The sequence below is a fragment of the Alternaria burnsii genome, assembly GCF_013036055.1.
Source record: "Alternaria burnsii strain CBS107.38 chromosome Unknown 693, whole genome shotgun sequence".
In the NCBI taxonomy this organism is placed as follows: Eukaryota; Fungi; Ascomycota; class Dothideomycetes; order Pleosporales; family Pleosporaceae; genus Alternaria; species Alternaria burnsii.
In genome coordinates this window covers 917,166-941,012 of record NW_024066117.1, presented here as the reverse complement: position 1 = coordinate 941,012, position 23,847 = coordinate 917,166, and the positions used below count along the sequence as shown (strand labels likewise).

At 51.4% G+C, this 23,847-nt stretch overlaps 10 protein-coding genes across 10 annotated transcripts; 5 read left to right on the top strand and 5 right to left on the bottom strand.

Moving 5' to 3' along the window:
- Nucleotides 1-212: 212 nt before the first annotated feature.
- GT037_007966 (protein-er retention protein) lies at nt 213-1,516 on the bottom strand (the record flags this gene model as incomplete). The annotated part of the gene is made up of 2 exons (XM_038933013.1): nt 213-1,366; nt 1,426-1,516. 2 exons carry the CDS (start codon nt 1,514-1,516, stop codon nt 213-215), a joined length of 1,245 nt encoding a protein of 414 aa, XP_038784514.1.
- A 626-nt stretch (nt 1,517-2,142) lies between these two features.
- On the top strand, nt 2,143-2,607 carry GT037_007965 (uncharacterized protein; the record flags this gene model as incomplete). The annotated part of the gene is made up of 3 exons (XM_038933012.1): nt 2,143-2,329; nt 2,406-2,500; nt 2,551-2,607. 3 exons carry the CDS (start codon nt 2,143-2,145, stop codon nt 2,605-2,607), a joined length of 339 nt encoding a protein of 112 aa, XP_038784513.1.
- Nucleotides 2,608-3,079: 472 nt separating this feature from the next.
- GT037_007964 (uncharacterized protein) lies at nt 3,080-4,087 on the bottom strand (the record flags this gene model as incomplete). Its single annotated transcript, XM_038933011.1, has 3 exons — nt 3,080-3,854; nt 3,911-3,938; nt 3,997-4,087. The coding sequence occupies 3 exons, from the start codon at nt 4,085-4,087 to the stop codon at nt 3,080-3,082; spliced, it is 894 nt and encodes a 297-aa protein (XP_038784512.1).
- A 378-nt stretch (nt 4,088-4,465) lies between these two features.
- GT037_007963 (4-coumarate-ligase-like protein) lies at nt 4,466-8,376 on the top strand (the record flags this gene model as incomplete). Its single annotated transcript, XM_038933010.1, has 10 exons — nt 4,466-4,516; nt 4,583-4,658; nt 4,727-5,317; nt 5,370-6,217; nt 6,499-6,559; nt 6,625-7,124; nt 7,736-7,865; nt 7,951-8,050; nt 8,125-8,206; nt 8,296-8,376. The coding sequence occupies 10 exons, from the start codon at nt 4,466-4,468 to the stop codon at nt 8,374-8,376; spliced, it is 2,520 nt and encodes an 839-aa protein (XP_038784511.1).
- A 699-nt stretch (nt 8,377-9,075) lies between these two features.
- Nucleotides 9,076-10,195, bottom strand: GT037_007962 (duf-domain-containing protein; the record flags this gene model as incomplete). The annotated part of the gene is made up of 3 exons (XM_038933009.1): nt 9,076-9,856; nt 9,909-10,056; nt 10,117-10,195. The coding sequence occupies 3 exons, from the start codon at nt 10,193-10,195 to the stop codon at nt 9,076-9,078; spliced, it is 1,008 nt and encodes a 335-aa protein (XP_038784510.1).
- A 683-nt stretch (nt 10,196-10,878) lies between these two features.
- On the top strand, nt 10,879-12,571 carry GT037_007961 (uncharacterized protein; the record flags this gene model as incomplete). The annotated part of the gene is made up of 2 exons (XM_038933008.1): nt 10,879-11,012; nt 11,062-12,571. The coding sequence occupies 2 exons, from the start codon at nt 10,879-10,881 to the stop codon at nt 12,569-12,571; spliced, it is 1,644 nt and encodes a 547-aa protein (XP_038784509.1).
- A 970-nt stretch (nt 12,572-13,541) lies between these two features.
- GT037_007960 (uncharacterized protein) lies at nt 13,542-16,685 on the top strand (the record flags this gene model as incomplete). The annotated part of the gene is made up of 3 exons (XM_038933007.1): nt 13,542-14,978; nt 15,734-16,291; nt 16,509-16,685. 3 exons carry the CDS (start codon nt 13,542-13,544, stop codon nt 16,683-16,685), a joined length of 2,172 nt encoding a protein of 723 aa, XP_038784508.1.
- Nucleotides 16,686-17,120: 435 nt separating this feature from the next.
- On the bottom strand, nt 17,121-20,675 carry GT037_007959 (uncharacterized protein; the record flags this gene model as incomplete). The annotated part of the gene is made up of 4 exons (XM_038933006.1): nt 17,121-20,021; nt 20,074-20,166; nt 20,216-20,335; nt 20,391-20,675. 4 exons carry the CDS (start codon nt 20,673-20,675, stop codon nt 17,121-17,123), a joined length of 3,399 nt encoding a protein of 1,132 aa, XP_038784507.1.
- Nucleotides 20,676-21,158: 483 nt separating this feature from the next.
- Nucleotides 21,159-22,020, bottom strand: GT037_007958 (uncharacterized protein; the record flags this gene model as incomplete). Its single annotated transcript, XM_038933005.1, has 2 exons — nt 21,159-21,322; nt 21,393-22,020. The coding sequence occupies 2 exons, from the start codon at nt 22,018-22,020 to the stop codon at nt 21,159-21,161; spliced, it is 792 nt and encodes a 263-aa protein (XP_038784506.1).
- An 894-nt stretch (nt 22,021-22,914) lies between these two features.
- GT037_007957 (uncharacterized protein) lies at nt 22,915-23,455 on the top strand (the record flags this gene model as incomplete). Its single annotated transcript, XM_038933004.1, has 4 exons — nt 22,915-22,982; nt 23,051-23,158; nt 23,273-23,300; nt 23,408-23,455. 4 exons carry the CDS (start codon nt 22,915-22,917, stop codon nt 23,453-23,455), a joined length of 252 nt encoding a protein of 83 aa, XP_038784505.1.
- Nucleotides 23,456-23,847: the final 392 nt, after the last annotated feature.

The window sequence follows — 23,847 nt, the reverse complement described above, 5'->3', positions numbered from 1 at the left end:
TGAGAGGGAAGTGAAAAGGACTGGAAAACTCCCATGTCACCGACCAGTAAGACTCTTGTCGAGCCTTCCGGCTTACGAAGCGCTCATGATATCCTTACAAACTGCATCGCGAGCATTCCCACAGGCCATCTGAGTTGAATGCATTGGTAAAGCGAGACTGAAACATGCGTTCGTTGCATGCGATCGGTCTAGAATTTGGATCAACGAGAAGCCTAATCGCTATCATCGTATTTGTTTCCAACCCCAACATCACCTAGTAGGATATCGTCAGGCGCCGGGCCCCTATAATGCCTCACCCATTCTGTCTCCACGCGGAAGAAGATCCATATCCATCTTCGCAACACCTCCAGAACCTCCATCGTAAAGATGCCCCCTTCTAAGTCGTTGAAATGGTCCAAATGCACGCTAAGTTTCAAACTCCATGTACACCTCAGCATTGCATCCACCACAATGGCTGCATAGTAAAACTCTTTGGCATGGAACCAGCGATGCCGTCTTAAACCCCATGGGTATTCGGGACTATCCCGAGTACGGGCATTGGAGAAGAGGGTGAGGTCCCAATCCTTGGCTACATCCCAGTAGAACGAGTAGCCCGAGTTTACCACCACCGCAACAAGCCACATACGGAACAGGGTCGCTTCCGAAACGCCAAAGCGTGAAGGATCGGGCGAGCGTTGCAGAGCGCTCAGTATGACGACGGGAAACGCGGTCGAGTACTTCAGTGCGTTGGCCAGGTGCTGGCCACCCCATCCCGTCGCTGGACTAATCTGCCCAGTTTGCTTGTTCGCCTTCTGAACACGATAGTACTCGGTAATACATTGCCGGAGACGGATCATCGAGGGTATAGCGATGATGAAGGGAACCCAGAAAGCCCCGCCGCAGCTCCTGTTCGGAGGCCCCGTTGAACTGTGCGAGGACGAGAAGAACATGCATAGCGAGACGAAAAGATCTCCTAGCACTTTGGCATAACTCGTCAACGCATCAGCGAGCAATATGTCCCCAAATTTGCCGTCATGCGCTTCTGCGATGCCGCCAATGGAGATGCGCTTCAGGGTCGCCAGTGTGCGAGACCGCCCATTGCGACTAACAAATGGCAGCGGCACTACAAAACCGACTACCAGTACTAGAAGGTATAGGTTTGGCAGGATTTCCCATCCCGCAATGTCTTTGGGGCTGCCGTGTGTAAGGGTCCAGAATAGGAGCAGCGAGAGCGCGAGCGGGATGGAGAGAAGAGTGGCGATGCGGTAGCAGGAGAGGTGGTGTGGTATGTGGCGGGGTGAGGTACGGCCCGGGTAGCGGATTAGACTTGGGACGTCTATCTTTATGAGGGTGAGATACTGGAGGTTAAGGCCCCATGCCCATATGCCTACGCACTCTTTAGTCAGCCGGAGAAAGCAATTACTGGTGGAGAGAAGATTTGCGTACCAAGGACTATGATAAGCGCGACGCGATAGGGTAGGGGAAGTACGCGACTGAAGCCATCGATTTCTGGCTCGACGGCAGGGTCACCGTCCATTTCTCGAATGCGCGGCGGATTCCGTGACGGTTGCTGTGTCCCAGCCTGTTCTTTGCCGTATGATCATGAAGCTCCTCGGTATAAGCCACGCCCCCAATCGATCCCTCGCTTCCCAAGTAGCCTGGGTCGTGTTGGCGCAAGGGGGTAACAGATATCGCGGTGGTATCGTGTCCACTTCCCCGAGTTGCTGGCGCCCAAACAGACTAGCAGGCAATTTCACAAGCCACACCGGCCGTTTCGTTACGTCAGCCTGAGCTTCAGCCTCAAGCGAGCTAGCTCGATCGTGCCTGGCTGGGTGGGTATTTGGTTTGTGCGACGACCGCGGGAGCTTTGCCTAAAGCACGAGGCCATGACGCGATCATCGAGACGACAAAGTGACGCTCCTCTGTTAGTTCTCCGCAGCGTGTCATTGGGTACCCGACTTACAAAGGGAAAACAACGCCCAGATCTCTAGACTCATTGCACTACTTGCTTCTTCTCCACAAGCCAGGTTCCATTGACAGTCCCGATTTGTTGCGTCACTCCACCTCGCACGACACAAACCACTTCCACACTTTCACTCTACCTCTCTCCCTCCACCTTATCTTTCCACAACCTCAATCGTCCGAGACACACACAGCGCAATCATGTCACCTCTCTCTGTTCCCAAGATATTCATGGCTGGCGGTGCCGTCGGCTTCGGCTACTACCTCTTCATGCGCCAATACTGGTTCCCCAACCCGTATAAAACACAGGGTGTCCAGAACATTGAGGACCGTTTCTCATCTGGTGGAGGCCACCCTACACACACACCTGCTGGGGGCAGCCAGCGCGGTACGGATACAATGAGCTCCCCAGACTTAAAAATCTGGAAGTACGTAGAACGGAGTTTGCTAACGTTCATCTGTAGGCTCTGCGACAGCGAACGAGGGAAAGCACGATGGACCAAGCAAGGGTCCTGACTCAGAGCACTTCAAGAAGAACATTAGCGACCAACAGAGCGAGGTACGTGGACGACTGATTTGAAGAATCGCATTTGTGCTGATACTTGATAGCCTGTCTGGCCGGGAAAATTCAACGAGATGCAATACAACAACCCCAAGGGCAAATGAGCGCCTCCGAATCGATTGAGCGAACACACAAAAGCATGGCAATTTATAGCCAAGGGGTAGCGGGCATCTGATGCATATCATCATTGGCGTTTGGCAAATGAGTGATGCACAATTGCATCCTGTAAATTTTAAAGTCCTTGTTGCTGCCAGTCGGGCGCTTGGAGGCATCGTACAGTAATCGAAATATCACACCATCAAACATGCCAGACCTATCCGATGCTGCTCCAATCTCGTTTGCATTTCAGTGCTAATCGATGCATGATAGTGCTCCGCGAAAAGCCGTTCTACGGAAGCTATACACGGGAGCTCGCGTGCGATCATATTGACAATCACACAACGTCATACAACAACACGATGACCAAAGACAATGCAGCAAATGCGTTTGGCAAGATAAGGTTTGTAGATGAGGATTGTTTGAATAAGCAGAAAAATTACCAGAACGCCAGTATCTATACCCGTGAAATCACCGGTTCTATATCTTAGGGTTTCCCGTCTTCCTTGCTGCTGTGTTCCTACTCGCATCTACCACGAATCCCACGTGATGGCTCAAGGCCACCAGATCGCCCGCAGGATCATGCACAAACACTTCTAGGTCCATCCTGCCTTTCTGCATCTTCTTCATCTCAACCCTGACTTGCAGCCACTTGACTCCTTCTGGTGGCAGCGACTTCTTAACATCCAGGTTCAGCAGTAGCGTCGGGTACCAGAAGGGCCCCTCGCCCTTTTCTTTGAACGACTCGACCATCAACGGGAACATGTCTGCAACAAACGCAACAGATGAATTTGTAAAGGTTTTCCCATCGGAGAAGCAAACTACCTCATCGGCAAGATACGCTGGGCTTTTGTCTTCTCGAGGGAAGTAGAACTGAACTCTCTTCGTAGCCTTTCTGAACTCGGCGTGTGGCATTTCGGCTTGATACCTCCAGTTCGGGTCTTCGCCATTCTCTAGCTTCGAAAAGTCTACCGATGGAATGGGTGGTGAGGGCCGATATCCGGTGTCGTGCGTAAAGCCCGCTTCGGTATCCATGTTAGAGTTTGTGACGTACGCGACGACTTCGGTCCGTCCGTCTTGCTCCATGGTTACATGCACGACAGACGTTTGTCGGCCGAGCTTCACATCTTCGACTTTGTATGTGGCAGGTCCGGCTTGCGTCCGTCGCAGAAACTCAACATGGAGGGTTATTGTGTGTGGTTGGTTTTGTTTTGCCAAAGTTGTAATGAAATGTGTTTTGACTACTTCCAGTATGCTGTGAGTACAAGTCTGATTAGTGTCATCCCTGTTACCAAGCACACTGATGCCTACCATCCGGTAACGTAACCACCGTTAGGAACTGGTGCCGTTAGTTTACGTGGATGATGTTATCTATGCTGGGGTCAGATCTGACATACCGCTTCCTATGCACCAATCATCTTGTAGGTTGCACGAGTACGTGTTAGAGGAGAGTTTCTCCACTGCAGTAGCTTCTTCCCAGCTCGTCATCTTCAGCAGGCTAATGTCGCGGAACCGAGACGTGAATGGAGAACGTCAAAAGGTCTATATGGCCAGATGGTTAGGAATCGCCAGTGTCGCAATGCCAATGACCTCGGAAGCCGCCTGCAGCTATCGCGCCGCTAACGCCGCAAAAGGAAAGAACCTCGGCCGCAGTTCCCCAAGTTGTGGGGAGTTACCCCGGTCGCCTATCGTCACCAGCCGCCTCAATGCGCGGCGTCTGCCCTCGGTAATCCAATGCCAGTTAGAATGCGCCTGGTTATGTCCGTCTTCTTGTTCTGGCATCCTTCTCCTTCCACTCCGCTCTCTTCATAAGATCTCTTGGCTGGATATTAATTACCATCACCACGTCGATCATCAACCGCTAAAATGCCTTCAAAGAGCCTGTACCCTGACTTGCCAATTCCAGATGTGGATCTCGTAAGTTTTGTACCCGGAGATAAGCTTATAGATTGATTTCGCGCTGACGTTCGTCTCTAATCGTAGTGGGCGTTTCTCTTCGAAAGGAAGGACAAGCCATATGCCGATGACAAAGGCATGTTCACACGTTACGGCCAGATGAGTAATCACTAACGGTAATAGTAATCTACTTCGACCCGTACACCAAGCGTTCTTACACCTATGCTCAAGTTCGAGATACTGCGATCACCTTTGGCAAAGGGTTGAAGTCACTCTGGGAGTGGCAAAAAGGCGATGTTCTCGCTTTGTACACACCCAACTGTATCGACACACCTGCAATAACATGGGGTTGTCACTGGGCAGGAGGTATTCTCTCTCCGGCGAACCCAAACTACACTGTTGAGGAACTTGCATTCCAACTCAAGGATTCCGGAGCGAAGGCTTTGGTGACCCAGCTTCCTTACATCAAGAATGCGCAAGAGGCTGCGAAGCAAGTTGGCATCCCTCTTGATCGCGTGATCGTAATGGGTGATCAGAAAGATCCGTCTTACAAAGTGAAGCATTTCACTAGCATCGTTAACACAGCTGGAACATCGAGATGGCGAAGAACAAAGGCCACCAACCCGTCAGAAGATCTGGCGTTTCTGGTGTACTCTAGTGGAACTACAGGTCATCCTAAGGGTGTAATGCTGACCCATCGCAACATCGTCTCCAACACAATGATGATCAAAGCTGCGGAGGCTGGTAAACTACAGCCAACCGGTGGACCGACTGGTGAAGGTGATAAACTTCTGGCTTTCTTGCCGTTCTTCCACATCTACGGTAAGGTTTTGTCTATATCCTATCTAGATTATCCCCAACTAACTCTGTGTAGGCCTGACTTGCCTGATCCACCAGAGCTTGTACTCTGGGCTCCAACTTGTTGTGATGCCAAAATTTGACCTGGAGGACTTCTGCAAGTTCATTCAAGAGCTCAAGATTACATTTGCTTACGTAGTACCGCCAATCGTTCTACTCCTCAGCAAACATCCTTTGGTATCGAATTACGACCTCAGCTCAATCAGGATGATGAACTCTGGCGCAGCGCCCTTGACTAGGGAGCTCGTAGATGCGGTTCACGACAGATTGAAGATTCCAGTCAAGCAAGGATACGGCTTGTCAGAAACTAGCCCAACAACGCATACTCAACCATGGGAAGATTGGAACAAGACCATCGGATCCGTAGGCAAACTTCTGCCCTACCAGACAGCAAAGTACATGTCTCCAGAGGAGAAGGAGATGGCAGTTGGGGAGGTTGGCGAATTGTGGATCAAGGGCCCGAACGTCTTCAAGGGCTATCTGAACAATCCTGAGGGAACTGCGCATGCAAAGACAGCAGATGGGTACTTCAAGACAGGTGACGTTGGATACCAAGACAAGGACGGAAATTTCTTCATTACCGACCGCGTGAAGGAACTCATCAAGTACAAGGGATTCCAGGTACCACCTGCGGAATTGGAGGGTATCTTGGTCTCACACCCCAAGATTAACGACGTGGCTGTGATTGGAGTGTATTCGAAGGATGATGCCTCTGAGCTGCCGCGCGCGTACATCGTACCCAAGGATGGGCTTGGCAAGACCGATGAAGATGCAAAGGAGATCATAGACTGGCTGAGCGCAAAGGTCGCGCATCACAAGAGACTACGCGGCGGAGTGAGGTGGGTTGATGAGATTCCCAAATCTGTAAGCGGAAAGATCCTCAGACGGATGCTCAAGGTAAAGGCGCAAGAAGAGGAGGATGCTAAGACCAAGGCGAAGTTGTAGACCGCCTTTACCTTGGGACTGCCTTCACCTTGAAATGTACAATGTATATCAGGAACTACCGTTTCCTTACCACCTGTATTCTTGTCCCTTCGTATGACTATCAACTTTTCTTACCATTCCTCTGCTGTCTCTCTCCCACCTCATCTGCACATTGCACGACTTGACAGAACTAACTCTCTACCTATCGATCCTGTAACAAGCCCCCACGAACAATAGCTACTGCGATACTGTCAATGTGCAGTATGAGTAAAGACTTACGCAGTAAGTTGGGTTTGAGTACGAACCTACCAAGGTTTGTGGACACGTTCGAACTAATAGTATTGCAGCCCCAAGGGCCACTCCAGCTCCGAGAGCGACAATTAAGCGGAAACCGGATGTTATCGATCTCGAATCTTATGAAGAGAGAGCTGTCAAGAAGCCACTCATACCGGTAACCAAGTCGCTGGCTCTGCGAGAAGAAGATATGCTCTTCCAGATCTCGGTCACGGTGAACTCCAAAATCGATGTATCCCCCCCAAAGCTGCGTGAGGCCCTCCAGAAGTCCTACCAGACCGCGTGCTACACGCACATGTTCGCACTCCAGGCTGGCACGACACCCAAACATCATCAGATTTATAACATTGTCAAAGGAGAGCGCATCCGCTCGGAGTCAGTTACTTTCACCAACACGATCGTCCAGCACAACATCTTCGATCTGGGAATGGCCAACATCAGACTATTAGAGATTCTCACGGATGCTTTAATGGGCAAGCTCGACAAAAGGACGTTCGTGGAGCTAAAGACGGAGAGCGGCTTACTGAATCCGGAATTCATTGAGCTTCATTCTGTAAGGCATAGAGAAATTGGGTGGGGATTCGATGCAGATGGGTGCTTATCCCTGTACGGCACTATTGTTGTAGAGAAAAAGCTTAAGGAAAAGGTCTGGTATGTTACCACTGGTGATGTCAAGCTCGAGTATGAGGCTTGAAGATGTGGAGAAGAGCCCTGAGGGTGTGCAGATGCCTTTCGGGGCGCTAGATCGAGTGTGAAAGGCGTTTGTTACCTATGGGGCTTCTTGACCTTGACCTTGGAGTTACCCAACGATTGGTACGTCTTAGTTAGCTTCAGCTGGACAGATAAGGATAGAGATTTGGCTTCTGGTTCCTGCTTTGATTCTCGCTTGGCAAAATAGGTTGCAAATATGAACGATTTGCATCGATGATGTTCGTCCAAACGTTACAAAGGTCTCAACCAAGGCAGTTCTGTCCTGGCAAGTACCCTCACATACCAAAATGACAAAAAAAAATCAAGGGCCAATTCCAGAAGAATGATGCGCAATATATTCATTCCAGTGTTGAAAAAGTTCGAAACGCATGCTAATGGTGTTCGCGGCTTCAGATTCATCGAGGAAGGCACGTGCCTGCTTACAGCTAGCGCCATCTTGGCAACACCGCACAGCCGAGCCAAAATTACCCTTTCAAATCTGCGACTCTGAACTCATCGACAATCGACAACATCACGACCGTCACGATGCCGAAGGAAGTCAAGCAGAAGTCTGGCCTCATCGTTGGCCTCAACGCCGGCCACAGTACGTCACCCCGCTCGCCGCTCTCGATACGCACCGATCGCTCCAATTAAGAAATTTCGTGGATGGAGGCTAACACAGTCTACAGAGGTCACCCCCAGGACCCCCGCTCCCAGGATCTCGAGGAGGAAGGGTTTCCTCTCCAAGCGCACTGCGTTTGTCCGTGAGATCACCAAGGAGGTTGCTGGGTACGTTGCAGCTCAGCCTTTGCAGGAACTGCGCGACAACCATTGGACAACGTGCTAACTTGACGTGTCTACAGTCTTGCCCCATACGAGAAGCGCATCATCGAATTGCTTCGCAACTCCAAGGACAAGCGTGCCCGCCGTCTAGCGAAGAAGAGGGTACGTCTCTCTCACCATCACAACAACACGACCGATCTCCAGCCCGCTTGACCACCCCCCACATACAAACAGTCACTAACAAATCACAGCTCGGTACCTTCGGTCGCTCAAAGAGAAAGGTCGACGAGATGACCAAGGTCATCGCCGAGTCGAGGCGCGCTGGTCACTAAACGGTTTCACGATTTGCGGTGGATGAAGCAACACGGCGAACGAGCGACCGACTTACTTTCCGATTTTATCCTGGGTGTTCGGTCTCTTTTCACAACGGGCGGCTCGATACGATCTCGGAACGTCACAGCATACCACAAAAGTATGACACGATTCATCGGAGTATGGCAATGGACAATGGTGGTTCTTAAACGTACCTAGCATGTGTCACTCAAAATCATGAAATGTGACGATTGGTTCACGCCAAACCAACCTGTCCCGGTGCACGTATGCATGCGTGTGTGCGCGTGAGGTGTGATGCGTCAATGATACCTACTTAGCATGGATGTCAAATTCCTACTCTATTGCCCTTATCAATGGCAGAGTAAGGGCCGAGAAATGCTTATATTGAAACGCGCTTTGCTTGGAGACAAGACTGCTCAGGCCTCACACTTCCTTGTGTGTGAGTGAGGCCTCGGGCAGAGGCGTGGACATTCCAACTACTTACGTGACGTCTTGTGTTATTCTTATTGAGACCCTGCGATGCAAGACAGTGCATGAAGTCACTTTAGTGTCTCAATCAGGCGGTAGTACCATCGGACATGACATCCCCAGATTAGTTCTAGGATCGAATGTAATGCATTGATCGTCATGTCTTCCAACTCCGGTTCCCACTCTAAGACGAAGCCATGTTACTCTACTGACTTCAGTTATGACGTTGTCTAGTCGTCCTGACCAATCTTCTCCAATTTGCCGATTTCACGCTTCTCGCCGGTCTCGCCAACAAAGCGAATACGATCGATGCGCGTCTTCTCACTGTCGCCTTCTCCATCTGCGACGAAAAGTACCAGTGAGTAGACGTTCTGGAACTTGACGAACCGAAGTTCGAGCTTGGCCGTTTGTGTCGCCTCATCCCAATCTGATGGCTTCAGCTCAATTGTCTGAGTCGCTGGGATGTCCTCAGCCTCCTCAAAGCCTAGGTTGTTCGCCCGATTTGTCCAGACGTGAATGGTCTTCGGCCGTACTGGCGCCTCGTCGTCGTCTTCGTCTCCGGACACACACGATGTGATCTGAATCGTGTGGACCTTCAAGTTGGCCATGAAGGGGACGTACAGCATAAGCTGGTTGTCCACATCACTCTCTACCCAGTCCTTCTTACCTTCTGAGCCAGTCGATGCGCCCTTGCCCTTGTCGAGCGAGCTAGGTTGTGATGTCTCGAAAAGCGTCTTGACGGTGCCGAAATCGCTGTCCGCGTTGAGGAGATCGAGGCCGCGTGGGTCAACCGAGTCGGTTACATCGGTGTACCCGCGCGGTAGGCTGGCGCCCATCCACGCACCACTTCCGCTGGTGATTCCGCCTGCACCGGAAGCGCTACTGCCTCCCTTTCCATCGTTCTCTGCTTCTGCGGCGAGGGTTTTGATCGCTTCGGAAAGTTGCTGGGGATTTGAGCCGGCGTATTTCTTTATCTGCTGGTTGTTCTTGTAGATGATGAATGTCGGGGTGCTATGGGATGTTAAATATTGTTCAAATTACGTCGTTTCAACGATGTACATACTTGGTGACATTATAGCTCTGTGCAATTTGTGCTTGCTGCACTGTGCTGACTTTGGTGAAGGTGATCTGTCCGGGCCGTGTAAGCTGGCCAGCTAGTTGTTCGTATACAGGCGCAATGGCTTTGCTCGACGTGTTTTCTTCGTTGTAGACTGCAAGTAACAGGTATTAGCGTCCGAAGTTTGTCCAGCAGATGCCGGGCCGCGGCCTACAATTTACTACTACGACGCGCGACGAGGAGAGCAGAGAGCTCAGTTGTGCAGGCGATTTGATCTCGACGGTTCTAGACATGATTGTTGTGGCGTGTATGGGTCGGTGTAGTTGTTTGTGGAGGAGGCGCGACTTGGACAGAAGCTCTCTAGATTTAGTGGGGGCGGGGTGTTGGTATTCCGTCACCGACGATCGACGTGTAGGGCAAGGTACAACACCTGCAGGCACCGACACCTGAATACGCGGCAAAGCCTCCTCGAAGCTTCCAGAACCACGCTACCGGCTGACACTGCAGCTGCGAATAGTCAACCGTCGACTGAGTGCCTGCTCCCTCGATATCACGGAAGCCTGTGACGACGACCGTCCGCCGAGTCTATAAACGTTCCATTGCCCTCGACATCGCCCGAATCAACACCATCGCTATCGCCCCAAAATCGCGTCTCTCGCCGCGAAACCTGGTGATTACACTCTAGACCTTCGCACATACAAAGGATTGGTAAGCGCCCCTATTGGCGTTCACCGTCCGCGACACTGTGTGAACACGCTCCCTAATCGCCTCTTATGGCAGGCCCAAACAACCTCCTACTGAGTTTCGCCGAAGCAAAGCTCCTCCACATCGCCAGCATCATTCTCCTGGTTGAACGAAGCGAAGCAACCCGAAAAGCACATAGCTGGAACTGCTGGTACTCACGCGCTATCTTGATAGCCAACGCTCCCGCTGCTTTCCTTCTCGCCTTCGGTCTCTACAGACTCATTCGCGCATAATGTCGCACGTCGTAGTTTTCAACTCGTATGCGAGGACTTTCAAGATCCCGACATCACCCACCAAGTACTTGACTGAAGTCCGGGACGAGGCATGCCAGAAGTTTGGCGTCAACAAGGATCAGTTTACGCTCAAGTTGGTTACAAGATGCTGCTCTACTGGATCACGACTAACCAGGCTCCAGGTACAACAACAAGCCTATTTCCCTATCCCAGCAAATACGGCTAGCGAACCTTCCCCAGGGAGCCCGATTGGAGCTTGTCCAAGCATCGCGATCACCCACCGTTATATCTGTCGCGCTCCAGCTTCCCGCAAGCGAGCAGAACAAACGCCTTACAAGCAAGTTTGCAAGCAACACTTCGTTATGGGAGATACTGCGACACTTCGAGAGTGGTCAGGGGGTCAACTACAACTTCACACAGCGCGGTATCCCTGAGATGAGCGGCGCATCTGGTGCTGGCAGGTTACACTACGAGCAACCTGTCATAACGGTCATGCCAGGCCACAAGGAGCAGTCCAACTTCGTCGAGCTACAACAGACTCTCAGCCAGCTGGGTTTCGATAGTGGGTCGGCCTTGCTAAAGCTGTCATACAAGAACAGCGGCACCCCGCTGGAAGAAGCCATGGCACAAATAACGCAGTACTTCAAGTCTACTGAGCCTGCGTCTGCTGGTGCGGAAGGTGCACATGCCTCGACAACTGATCAATTAGCATCAATACCTGATCCTGCCCAGGCAGCTCCGGAGGCGACACAAGTCGTAGCAGGCGAGACCGTCCGTAACGACGAGCCTGATCCAGAGCTAATGGAAGTCGATCCGAAACCGGCTGCGCAGCCCGTACAAGAGCCCCAAATATCTACAGAGAACAATGCGACCAAGAATGTGGAGAACATTTCGCCGGCTGCAGCGTTGGCTGCAGCAACATCAACAGCGTCGTCTGCACCTGCAGAACCTACTCAATCCCATGCACCGGCCCCTCAAACCTCGTCACAGCCATCCGAACAATCTCGCAACGTCCAGATCTTTTCTGCGCCAACATCGTCAACTCCACAAGCAGCGCGAAATGCCTTTAACGAAAGTGATTACCTTCCCACCATCGAGCATGCAAAGGCACATCAAAACGCGTTGTTAGGCAAAACACGGAACACGAGGCTGCTGTCCGACAAAGAGTTGGAGGAGCAAGAAAAGGAACGACAGGCCAAGATTGACGCGGCAGCCGAAAAAGGTGGTGCACTTCGCATACGGATGCCAGACGGTGCGCTCATTCAAATGAGCTTTAACAAGAACGATACTGCAGTTGGTCTGTACGACTTCGTTCGTGGGTTTTTGGAGAAGAAGAATGAACCCTTTCAGCTCAAGAACACGAGTCCAACCGGTCGTCTCGTCCTCATTCCACAAGACAACAAGCGTTTAGTGCATGATCTTCGTTTCTTCAACAACGAACTTATCACTTTCCAATGGGCCGACAATGCTAGCGCTGAGGTGAGGGCAAGTCGACATGCTCTTTCGCAGGAATGGCAAGCGAAGGCTCAGGCGCTCAAAGTTGAAGAGCCAGTACGAGAGGAAAAGGCACAACCCCAGGCTTCCCAGGGTCAGACAGTCGCGGAAGGCAAGCGCAAGGCTAACATGAGTAATGAAGAAAAGGAAAGCAAGCTGAAGAATCTGCTTGGAAAGGGTTTGTTCAAGAAGAAGTAGGACGATCCGCGAACAAGCATGTGATTGTAGACAGTCATGTATTTTCAGATGAGCATTTCCTGGGAGTTTGATATCGGCGATGGAGCGCTTTCTTTTCTCCAGTGCACTGTATGTTGGCACCTGGAAGATAGTTATTGCTAGCAACTAAGAATTTTGATATGCGAAAGATGTGTATATCTTCGAGACTCTTCTTGAAGTTGTGTGACGCGCTTTTTTAGGTGGCTGGCTAGCGCTAGACGCCGCCTGCAAGGACCAACCTACAGCGACCATCCTACCTGTACTGTTATCATCTTCACCTTAATCGGTCCCATGACAACACCTTCTGAAATACTCTCTGAAGGTTTGATGGATTCAAATCTGACGATAGATATGGTGGGAAATATGTGTTTTGACAGGTTTGTCGCGCGACGCGATGTTACCACGCGACGAGAACGAAATGCGAACTTTTCTACATACACAGCTTCTCACTCTTGATGTGTTCTCTCGTAGACTCTGAGATGCACAAGAGCAAGGAAGTCGTGGCCAATGACGTATAGGCCAGAGGTTTCGAGGCTTGAAATGCGTAATAAGCAAGTACAAGATGATGCTTTCTACATTGATATGGGCATTTCGTCTGTCAGGAAGTAGCCTTCACTAACAATTTGTTTGGAATCTTGTTCGCTTCTATAATTCGGGATGCATTGTGCTCCTTTGACGTTCGACTTCGATGCGTCTCACCTTCACCAGGTCTTTGATGACCAAAGTCAGCGCATCGCGCCGCCTGATCTAGCCGCAATCTTCACTCACCTTCACCACGAGTGTAGGAGACAATAGCTGTCGGTCCTCTAGCCCCATGGCTCGAGCACTGAAGCACAACAATCGGTGACTTTTACAAATACGGTATGCGCGCCGCTTGCACCTACCCAACACACACTGATATTAGTACGAGCAGATGGACGCACAGTACGTCACCGAGGTAGTCTCAGACAGCATGGACGATATCATCTTCGTTCGGTCGGTCGAGAAGCCACAAACTCCGAAACCTGGTGGTGGTCGTCCAACAAAGCGCGCAAAGCCCAACGACATCCCAGCACAAGATGTTTCCCCCAGCTTAACGAAGCGTGCAAAATCTAGCGGCATGCCAGCGCAGGCTGTTTCGCCTGATCCAGCAACCAAACAGAAGCGCGACAGCAACAGCTCCCAGACGACCACCTCTATTGCCCACCCCAAAGTGCCTCAATCGGAACAGCCGTACACAGAAGAGGAGAAGTTGTTCATGTTTGAGACACGCAAAGCCTTGGAACAAGCGTTAGGTAAAGAAGCCTTGGAGGCCCACGAGAAAGTTCTGACGGAGGAGAAAGAGAGCACGGAGAAGTACATCTTGGACCTGGAAGCGGCAGTGAAGCAGCAGCATGGGACACCCGTAGTGCACGAAACCCTCATCCAGGATCAGATAGCTATTCTGAAGGTGAAGGCCGAGGGACAAGACGAATCCGCTAGAACAGAAATTAAGCTTCTTCGCGAGAGCAACACGAAGCTTGCAGAAGAAAGAACCACAATTGGACGATGTGTTCGGCTACTCACAGATGAAAACGTCGTTCTCAAGAGACAATACGAAGGCGCCAGCGCGGAGATTCAGATACTTCATGAACACAACACAACACTTGCCGAAGAGAATGCCGCACTTTTGCGCAAGGTCAAGCTACTCAAAGATGAGCAAGGCACTTACAAGGCCGAGCGACAAGAAGAAGCCTACAGAATTGCAATCAAGACACTTCGAGAGCAAAACAAGAAGCTGGCAGATGAGAAGGCCGCACTTGCACGCAATGTTGAGCTACTCAATGCAGGGCACGATAACTTGAGGGCCGAGATCTTCGCCTTGACCCAGGACATATGCAATCAAAAGGAGCTCTACAAGAAGGAGATGAACGACTCTGAAGGAGGTATGAAGGATAATGCGCGAAAAAACAAGAAGTTCACACAAAAACTGAAGCAGCGCAACAACAAATTGATCGAAAAGAATGTCAACCTATCGAGGAAGGTTATGGAGCTGGAAAAAGATGACTCTACAGAACTTCTTGAAGCACGACAGCGCATCCAGGAACTTCACATCCAAGTCGAAAAACTAGAGCAGGGCTTCCGTCAGCGCGGCGAACAGCTCATCGAGCTCAGCAGAGACTCCATGTCGAAAGAAAAGATCAAGATGCAGAAGAAGGCAGCTGTTGAAGCTAGGGACCTGCTGCAGACACGTATGTCTGGCATGTTCAAGAACTACAGGGTTCTCTTTAAGAAGAACACTGCTCTGTTAGATAAACTAGTATCGGTGGCTGAAGTGGGAAGACTCGGGAAAGTAAGAAAGGCTTACCGTCAAGAGATGAAGCTGCTGAAAGGTCAGCCACTTGAAGAGTTATACGAGTACAAGCATCAGGTCTGATCGATGTCGTCGGCGATCTGATTTAGCGAGAAGATTGTGTGGTTCTTGTGGGAGGCTTTTTGTCACGAGGATAAGAGGAGACGTCCACTCAGAGAAACGATCGCATGCGAGAGGCTTTCAGTGTATGATACCGTTCACGTTGCTATGCCAGGAAAGAAGTTCGTTGTTCCCATCATAGTGACCGCTCTGTGCATCACCAGATAGGTTCATTGACTTAAGAGGAATGGGTGGGGGCGCGAGTATATAGCTAGTCAACCTCAAACATGGCTGCTTCTCTCACACCTTTCGTATCCCATGATCAGCATTTCAGTTTAATGGAGACAGAGTCGGCTGATAGATTCGGTATCTCTGAGCGAAATCAGTCTAGCTCCACTGTATTGCTGGTATACATGCCTATCGTGGTAGTTTGTTTATCTGTCTTCTCGTTGTAAGCACACGATCTGTCGTTGACTCCGCGCAACTGACAATATGGCGATGATAGGCCCAATGAGAAGAGCGGAGCTGGAAAATGGAAGCCCGTAGATGCGGCGCTGTAAAGGAAGTAGGTGATGACAGAAGAATTCATGCTCACAGCATGCTTGTGAACTTGTGACTATGGTTGGACTTGTGGCTGGGATAGGTGACAGGTATGTAGTATCATAGGCCACAAGATGACATGTGTATTTGTCGTTTAGTCCACGCGCAGCTCTTGTCCAGTTCATCGCAAACCTATTGCACGTCGTTACAAGACCATCGTCTCCACATTCTAGCACTGTTCCTCAATCATGGCACTCAACACACCTATTTCTTCACAACAAAACACCCAGACATCTTATCGTACGAGTGAAAACTCCCAGTCTGTCGATGAAAAACAAGTGCCCGCTGTTAAAGTTATCGAGCTCCCTCTCCAGCGCCTGCAATCCGAAATCGAGATCTTGAAAGTGAACACAAAAGACCTTCCGCAGGAGATCAACGACCTAAGAAACAAGGTGATCGATATCGAAGCCCAACTGGCACCTGCTGCCTTTTCGAAAGCTTTTTCTTCTACTATCCATGATCTTACTACCAAAAGCAAGGCCGCAATCCATACTAAGGTGGGAAAAGTGCTAGAGAGTCAAGAGCTACGAGACAGAGTTTCCAGTCAGGTTGTCAAGCAGATGGAAACTGAGAAGATGCAGAGAGTGCTGCAAGACTATGCGAAGAAGGCTGTTAGTAGTCAATCCCCAGAAGAGATCTTCGAACGATTGCACTATATGGTGGATGAGGCATTCGTTGGCGTTAATGAGAGAATCGACAAGATCGAAAAGGAGCTCACGGCGAAGATGGAAGTACTAAGCAAGGAGACGGCTAGCCGGCAGGAATAAGGGATTATTACATCTAGGTGTCAATCTCGAATGGCTGAACACGTTGCCTCCTTGTACGTGCTATTCATCTTGTGGCGTCTTATGTCTTTCTAAACTTCACACAATAATTTCATTGTTTACTCGCCCACTGACATGCCTGTAACATGCCCATAAGCCTCTAGAAAGACTGATCGTACATCAGGATACGAAACAGCTCCATCTTTGCCACCAAGATGGCAAGGCAAAGCACAAGAGAGACGAGAAAATGGAGAAGGACGAAGACAAGAGGAAGGGAATGACGAACGAAAAGGAGCAAGATGAAAAGGAGGAGAGTGAAGAGGATGAGGACGAAGACGAGCTGAAAGTGAGAAAAGGATAGGATGATGAGAGGAAGACATGAGGTATGTAACCTTGTCAAGAAATGCGACACAGATGTTTCAAGCGGAGCTCACATCTCCATCATCATGCAGTTTCATATTCAGCGCCACAGAAACTCTCATTGATCATTCCAAATGCAAGTAAACTAAGATAATTTCTTCCCCTTTCCCATCCATCGCTCATGTTGATGCCTTTCCAGGACCCAATCGCTCAATGCCATGGTATAGTGCCCGAATGAATGACGCCAGTAAATGCCTTGATGAAAAGCTCGCTGAACCAGTTCTGATGCCGCTAAAAATAGTTGTGAAAACAAACATACACTCATAATCACATACACCGAGTATTTGTAACCCGTTCAAAGCTAAAGGAGTGTCGTGTTCAAAACACCGATAACACACGATAAAAAAAGAAAAGTCCATGGCAGCAGAGTACCATTTTAGATAAGGGGGCCCGCCATCATAGGGCTGCCCCGTGTGTTGTTTGTCAGTGTTGATTCGTATGCCGCCGGAGAGCCAGATGAAGATCCTGGTCGTGGGCGGTAGTAGCTGTTTGCGTACGCAATCGGAGGAGCGGTATATGCTCCTTGTTGCGGCGGGAGGACACCAGGTGGTGTGCTGTTAAGCATGTTGCGATTGCTCCTGCGTCGACCGAGTACTGGTGATGCTGGAGCGCCTTGAACCGTGCCGGTAGAGTTGATAGACTCATTCGAATTACTCCTCACATGCTGCGCTGTGGTTGGCTGCTGCATTTGAGGAGAGCCGGTAGGGTTCGCCGGACGCTGGAAGCCCTGGGTGAAAGGGTTGGTACGGGCTGGCACGCTAGTGTCTCGCTGACCAAGTGCTTGTCTTCTAGTTTCAATAAGTTCCCGAGCTCGGAGGTTACGCTCGTCTGGAGTCAATCCGACAGGACGAGCGGCCGGCTGTACAGTAGCTTGTACGTTTTGCGTAGGCGATGGAGGCGGTCTGCCATTCCCGTCTGCGCGCAAGGTTCGTGTAGATGCCTGTGGAGCGAGCTGACGCCGCGACGGCTGTGGTCGTAGATTGAGACGTGAGGGCTGGGGTCTCATGCCTTGCGGTGGGTTGCCAGCTTCTCTGATATTAACGCGAGAGCCTGCTGGTCGCAAGGTAGCTACGGAGGACTGGTCACGGAGAACTTGACGGGAGTTGCGATTACGGACACCGCGTGCTTGCACGAATGCAGCCCAAGGGTTACCACGTGCAGCGAAAGGCGGAAGAGCTGCGCCTTGGACATGCAAGCCCATGGCAGCATGAGGAAATGCGTTGGCCGCATTGAAATTGCCAGAGTTCCTTCTGCTATTCGCCGAAGATGGACGAGCGCCAACACGACTCTGAGGACGATCTATCATGTCCATGGCTGCAGCTGCCTGTGTCTGCGCTATAGTGTCGATGCCATTTTGGGAAGAGGTCGTAGAAGTGCCAGGAGTCAATATGGTAGAAGCATTGCTATTCGAACTAACAGAAGGGGCACGATCGAAGCGGCTCATGTTGCCGGCACTTCCCATCGCTGGTAAGCCCGGAGACATGGCGCTTCGTCGAGGTGGGGATATTGGGAGCCGCGGATCCATTATGTAGTTAGAAGTATTGTCCATAAGCGGCGTTCGTATGCGCGCAGGGGGCATGAAGGGGGAGTAGGCTTGCGCTGGACTGGGTCGGTTCCTGTTCCTTGTGCGAGGGCGAGACAGTGGTGTGATAGCCCGTGGCTCAACGTCTATCAACGCGCCCGCCATCTGGTGCTGCTGTAGGGCCGCCTGATGAGCAGCGAACATCCAACTGATGCGTGGATCGTACTCGCGACGTTGCATCCGCGGCGCCCTTCGCCTGTGCCCTTGCGAGTTGTCCGAGTTATCATCAGTATCCGCCTCATTCGTTCCGTCCCCAGCAGTGGGCCCTTGGTTGTTGACGCGAGCAGCAGGATTTGAGAAGGCTGCATTATTTCGCAGATGAGCTTGTGAGCGGCGCGTCCGCAGGGCGTTCATGGCGAGTTCGATGTCGCCTTCCTGATCAGAGTCATCGTCGTCCGCTTCTCCATCTTCGTAGTGGGCTGTCGAGGTGGAGAGGATAGAGGATCTTCGGCGAAGACCACGCGAGGTATTCAAGGTGCGAACGTTGCCGGTTCTGGAGGGCGGGCGTATGGGGGCACTAGGCCGAGGACGATCTGCAGTAGGTGTTAGAGAACCGCCCATTCGGCTTCTGTCATTTGAGTTCGCAAGCGGTTCCCACCCAACGGTCGTCCTTCCTCCATCGCTGTCATCTTCATCCTCTTCTCCCATCTCGTCGTCGTAGTCGCGTTGCAACTCCCATCCCTCCTCTCGCAATAGCGCCTGGGTGTCTTCGTCGAGCTCCTCGTTGGAGACGTCGGTGGACGTGGTTGAAGCTGTCTCACGAGAGGATCTTGACCCATTTGCTCGATGTAGAACGCGAGTCTGGGCAGGATTCCTTACTCCCCTGCGGATCGGTCCTTCATCTTCCTCGTCTTCGTCTTCTTCCTCAACGGTACTAGAGCGGTTTGAAGACGATTCAGACTCGACTATGCGACGCGCTCGGGCTTGTGCACGCGCTCTGTTGTTGGGTTGTTGAGGAACAGGACCGGGAGTGGACGACGCAGCGCTGGGTGAACTCGATGCAGGTACGACCTCGTCGTCAATAAAGTCGTTCATGGAGGAATCCTCATCCAGGCCGTCTTCATCTTCTTCCTCGACCGTGTCCATTTCGTCACCGTACAGGTCTGAGACTATGCTTTGTGAGTAGGAGCGTCGGCTGCCGGCTTCGCTGTGCGTGATTGGACGTCGTCTTGCAAAGGCCGCTGCGTTGGGTGGTATGCCAGCCTCCAAGAACCGTCGCATCATGAAGGAGTTTTGGTCGGGAGGGTATGCACCCCAATCCTCCATGCCATCTCCGTAGCCGTCGTAGTCTGGGTCCTCCATGTCCATCTCGGCGTCGAGGTCGTCCTGATCGTGCTCTGACATTTCGTCCATGTCGCTGAAGCCAGTGAAGCTGTCACCCCATGAGACCTCGCCTGTCTCGTCGAAGATCAGCCCGCACTGGGTGCATCCGCCGTCTTCCAACTCCCAGGTGCATACCGGACATCGGTCAACACCATCTTCCTGATCGCGCACGACTTGCAGTGATGGTCCCCGTTGGTGATGCGATAGCCTGAAGCAGCCTTTGAAGAGACCGCCAGCGCGGAGGTCGGTATTGTCCTTGTCTGACTGCACGGCGTCGGCCTCTTCCTTCAGCCACTTCTTGTGGTCTTCGATGCTCTCGCCCGTGGGTAGTAGTTCGGCTCGTGCGATGAAGACGCTTGTCATGTCACGTATCTGGCCGGCTGTGTTAGATGTTCTCGCTGGGGTTGTATGCAGGCTGACTCACCACATAGGCGGGGGCCGGTAGGTCCTTGACGACGATGCGGCAGTCGGGACATGTCTTGCGGGCCTTGTTGGCGACGAACCATGTGCAGAGACACTGGGCTTGTTAGTGGGTGACAGGTGCAGCGGCAAGGTGCGCATCTTACTGTATAGCAGTAGGTGTGCCCACACGATATGGTGTAGGGCTGGTAGAGCAAGCGGTCACAGATCTTGCATGTGAGATGGGAGCGGAGGCTGTCAAACTCGGACTTGAGCGCCTTGAGTTGCTGCGGCACGTTAGCGAAGAGGTCTATATACCGACCAAAAAACAGCGGCCCGTACTTCGTCTGCCCTGCTCGGCTGTGTGGGCTCGTCCTTCTTGCTCAGCATCTTCTGCTTGAGGCTGTCCTTGCTTGCCGCCCGTGTCGGCTTGTCCTGGTCGATGAGTTTGGAGGCCGACCGGGTGGCAGTCGGGGTGGCTCCGCGCCCGGCCCGTGAATTTGAAGGCATGCCTTGTGTCTGGGAGCCAGCAGCGCTATGTGAAGTCGTGTTGGACGAGGATGCGATGGACGAGGCGGAATTCTTGGGGCGAGCGGTGGGCGGGGTTGGCGACGCTCGATTCTCCATGGCGGGCGGCGGCTCTCTCGTTTCTCTCTCTCACGGCGAGGTGCAGCTGGGGGTTGATAGACGGAGCATCTGCTCACATGGGACTTGCCCTTGTAGAGAAGAAAGACTATCGTTGGCAGTGGTTATGCATGCAACAGCGGGTCGACTAGCCTAAGCATGTTGGCGCTCGGTCGCTGCTGCCCTTGCCCTCCGACCCGTTTGCCGCAGCAGCCGTTCACAATCGTCTCTCACTCCCCTCCTTAGCGCCAGCAATGGGCATATCATTGCTGTCCAGCGCCAACCATCTCTACGACTATTCATCTCCCCCATGCAGGCTACTGTCTGATTGGATCTAGTCTTTCTATTGCGAGCCTGACCCGCCAATGACGTGGGCCACGCGACCTTTCACATTCCTGTCACAATTGCTCCCATGGCTCCGTTCAACCATTTCTCCACACCTTTCTTTTGAAACCTTTTTTCTCATCAATCTCCAACCCAGCATACTTACAATCCAAACACGGCTGCACCCAGCGCTCCTGCCGCACCGAACAGAGCCTCTCTTCCTACACGGCCTGTAGCTTTGGGCGCTGCATCACCATGCGCCGTTGAACTGGCCGTCAATGTCCCGCTTATCATCGCTTCCGCTTCATTCAGCATACTGATCAACACTGTGGTATGTGCGTTAGCGATTGGCCAATATGACGTCTAAGCATCGAGTCACCCAGAGAGAATGCCTACTTATGGCTGGCACTTTGTCGGCCCCTCCGTAACCAATTGTGACAAGCATCTTGGCCGCACTGCTCAAATGCCCTAAGCTCGACATCTCCAGATAACTAGTCCCATCCTGAACCTCGTCCCAGGTCCACCTTGTGTTCTCATACTTAGCGCAAGGCCGCGTAGTCTGATCAACAGCGGTACTGCTGCTGCATCGATACTCGTATCGCGCACAAGTCTGACTCGACTGTCCAACGGTGGTCTTGCTGCATTCGTCCCAGCGGAACGAGAAATCAAGCCTCCCTAATCCTTTTTGCGTGGCAGTCATTCTACCCGCTTCAACAATTTCTTCGGCGCAGACCACTGACTGTGGACAAGCCCAAGGTTCCGTGCAAGACGGATGGTCTAAATTAGGTCGGCAATCGATGACATAGTACACGTAGTCGCCACGAGCGGAAATGACTGAAACGTGGTAGTTGCGGTATTCATGTTTCCAGAATTTGTCGTTGGTGTAGGATGTAATGTAATCGCCAGAAGAAGCGAGGGGAAATGCAATGTAGAACGGCAGGAGAGTGGGAGTCGTCAAAGGAGAGTCCTGTGCCGACGCCACTAGAATAAATGCACACAAAGTACTCAGGACGGAGAGATACATCTTGCAAGACACATTGGCTAGAGACCAAGAAGCAGCATCATAGGGACTATATCATCTGTTGCTCCGGTTGCCAACACGTCCCATGGATCCTTTCAATATCATATTGCCGGTATCCGAAGCCACGATGACTACAAGCTTCCTGCTTCAGCAGTTCTATCATCTGACACATTACACGATTCGTATTCTGTGGGTGACAAGCGAACTGCGGCTATACTATGTCAGCTTAGGGTTGTTCGCTATGTCCAGGATTACGGATGTAGCCTAGACGCAGGATCGAATGACAGCTTGGGTGCATAGACAATCAACAGCATGTCAGCAATCCCTGATAAGAAGTCTAGTGATATTCGAATGATTCGAATAGCCTCTTCAACGTACACTTCCCACGTCGCAGTTTTTGTGGGACTCCCCGGCCTAGCTCCCGTAGTAGTCTTCCCGCCCCCACACTCGATGAAGAGGCGACAGAGTCGGACGGGTTGGTCAATACTGATAGAATGATTACTGCTTAATGCTTCCCGCCTGGGTCTCGAAGATGAATCGTAGGGTAACGAGTAATCATGACTGGATCTGGTGGCATTGTGAAGAAAGCGCCTTTAGTCCTTCTGTAGACTCTGATGAATGAAGAAAGTCAGTAATCGCAAACCTACATGGATCGGATATTCAGCGGAAATGTAGATTTTGTGCCTGGAATACGAAAATGCAGGGAGACTGGTAGTTTGTCGGGAAAGTGCTCATCTCCAACTCTTCCGACTGCCGTTGTTATCGATAACGCACCTCATCGGCGCATCATCAACTCTCTCATCGCAACTTATGCGCCATCGCAAAACCGTCCTACAGTTACACACCATCGCGCAACCCGAGCCATCTTTCTTAGTACCTTAATTCGAATCCTTCAAAATGTCCGAAAACCCAACTCCTTCGAAAGCCGACCAATGGACTGGCTCCAAAGCTAGTAAATTCGACAAGTACGCCACCATGACATCCGCGTCGCAAATGTCTGCTACACAGGACGCGCACTGATAAATCGGTATAGCAAGGCATACAGTGAATACTACGACCCTTGTCAGGAAGCCGCGGACAGGAGCATAAAGTGTTTGAAGAGGAATGGAGGAGAGAGAGCTATGTGCTCGGATTTCTTCCAGTGAGTGCAGCGCCCGTAGCAAGTTCAAGAATCAGGAAGTCGAGGTGTTCGTGGGGATATTACATAGGGAATGGAAAGATAATCTAGAAGAGTTTTGCTAATGTGTTTGACCAGGGCATATCGAGATTGCAAAGAGCAATGGGTATGTCCCGCCCATCCCCGACTGGCCCAGCACGAACACGACCATTCCCTCCTGCCCATACAACGCGCCGTATCATCGCTATGGGACGAACGCTAACGATTGTATAGCAAGAAGCGAGGAGAGAAGCAAAGAGGAACAAGTCGTGGTTTGGCTGAGTGGTGTGAATAACGCTCGTGGTGAGCAAATGTACAACATCTCCTCTCTGCATAAGCACGGCGTTTGATACATGCTTGTATTCACTGTAATATATTGGGATAAATTGGGTCACTGGTCTGTTGGACACAGAGGTCAATGAGTCGTTAGAAAGTCTCCAGCTGAACGATTAAAAGTCATTGCCTGTGCTGACTCAATGCGACGATTCGAGCAGAACATCTACGCTATCATCATACACTGCCCAGCTCAAAGCCTTTCAAGCTATACATGTGTATCTGAAGCTATCGCTTTTCCAGAGACCTCCATCTGTTACCGCGGTAAGCGCGAATTCAAGCTTCAAAACACCCTGACGTACACAAGATCACGCAATTTCCCCAGACAAGCAATCAGCCCA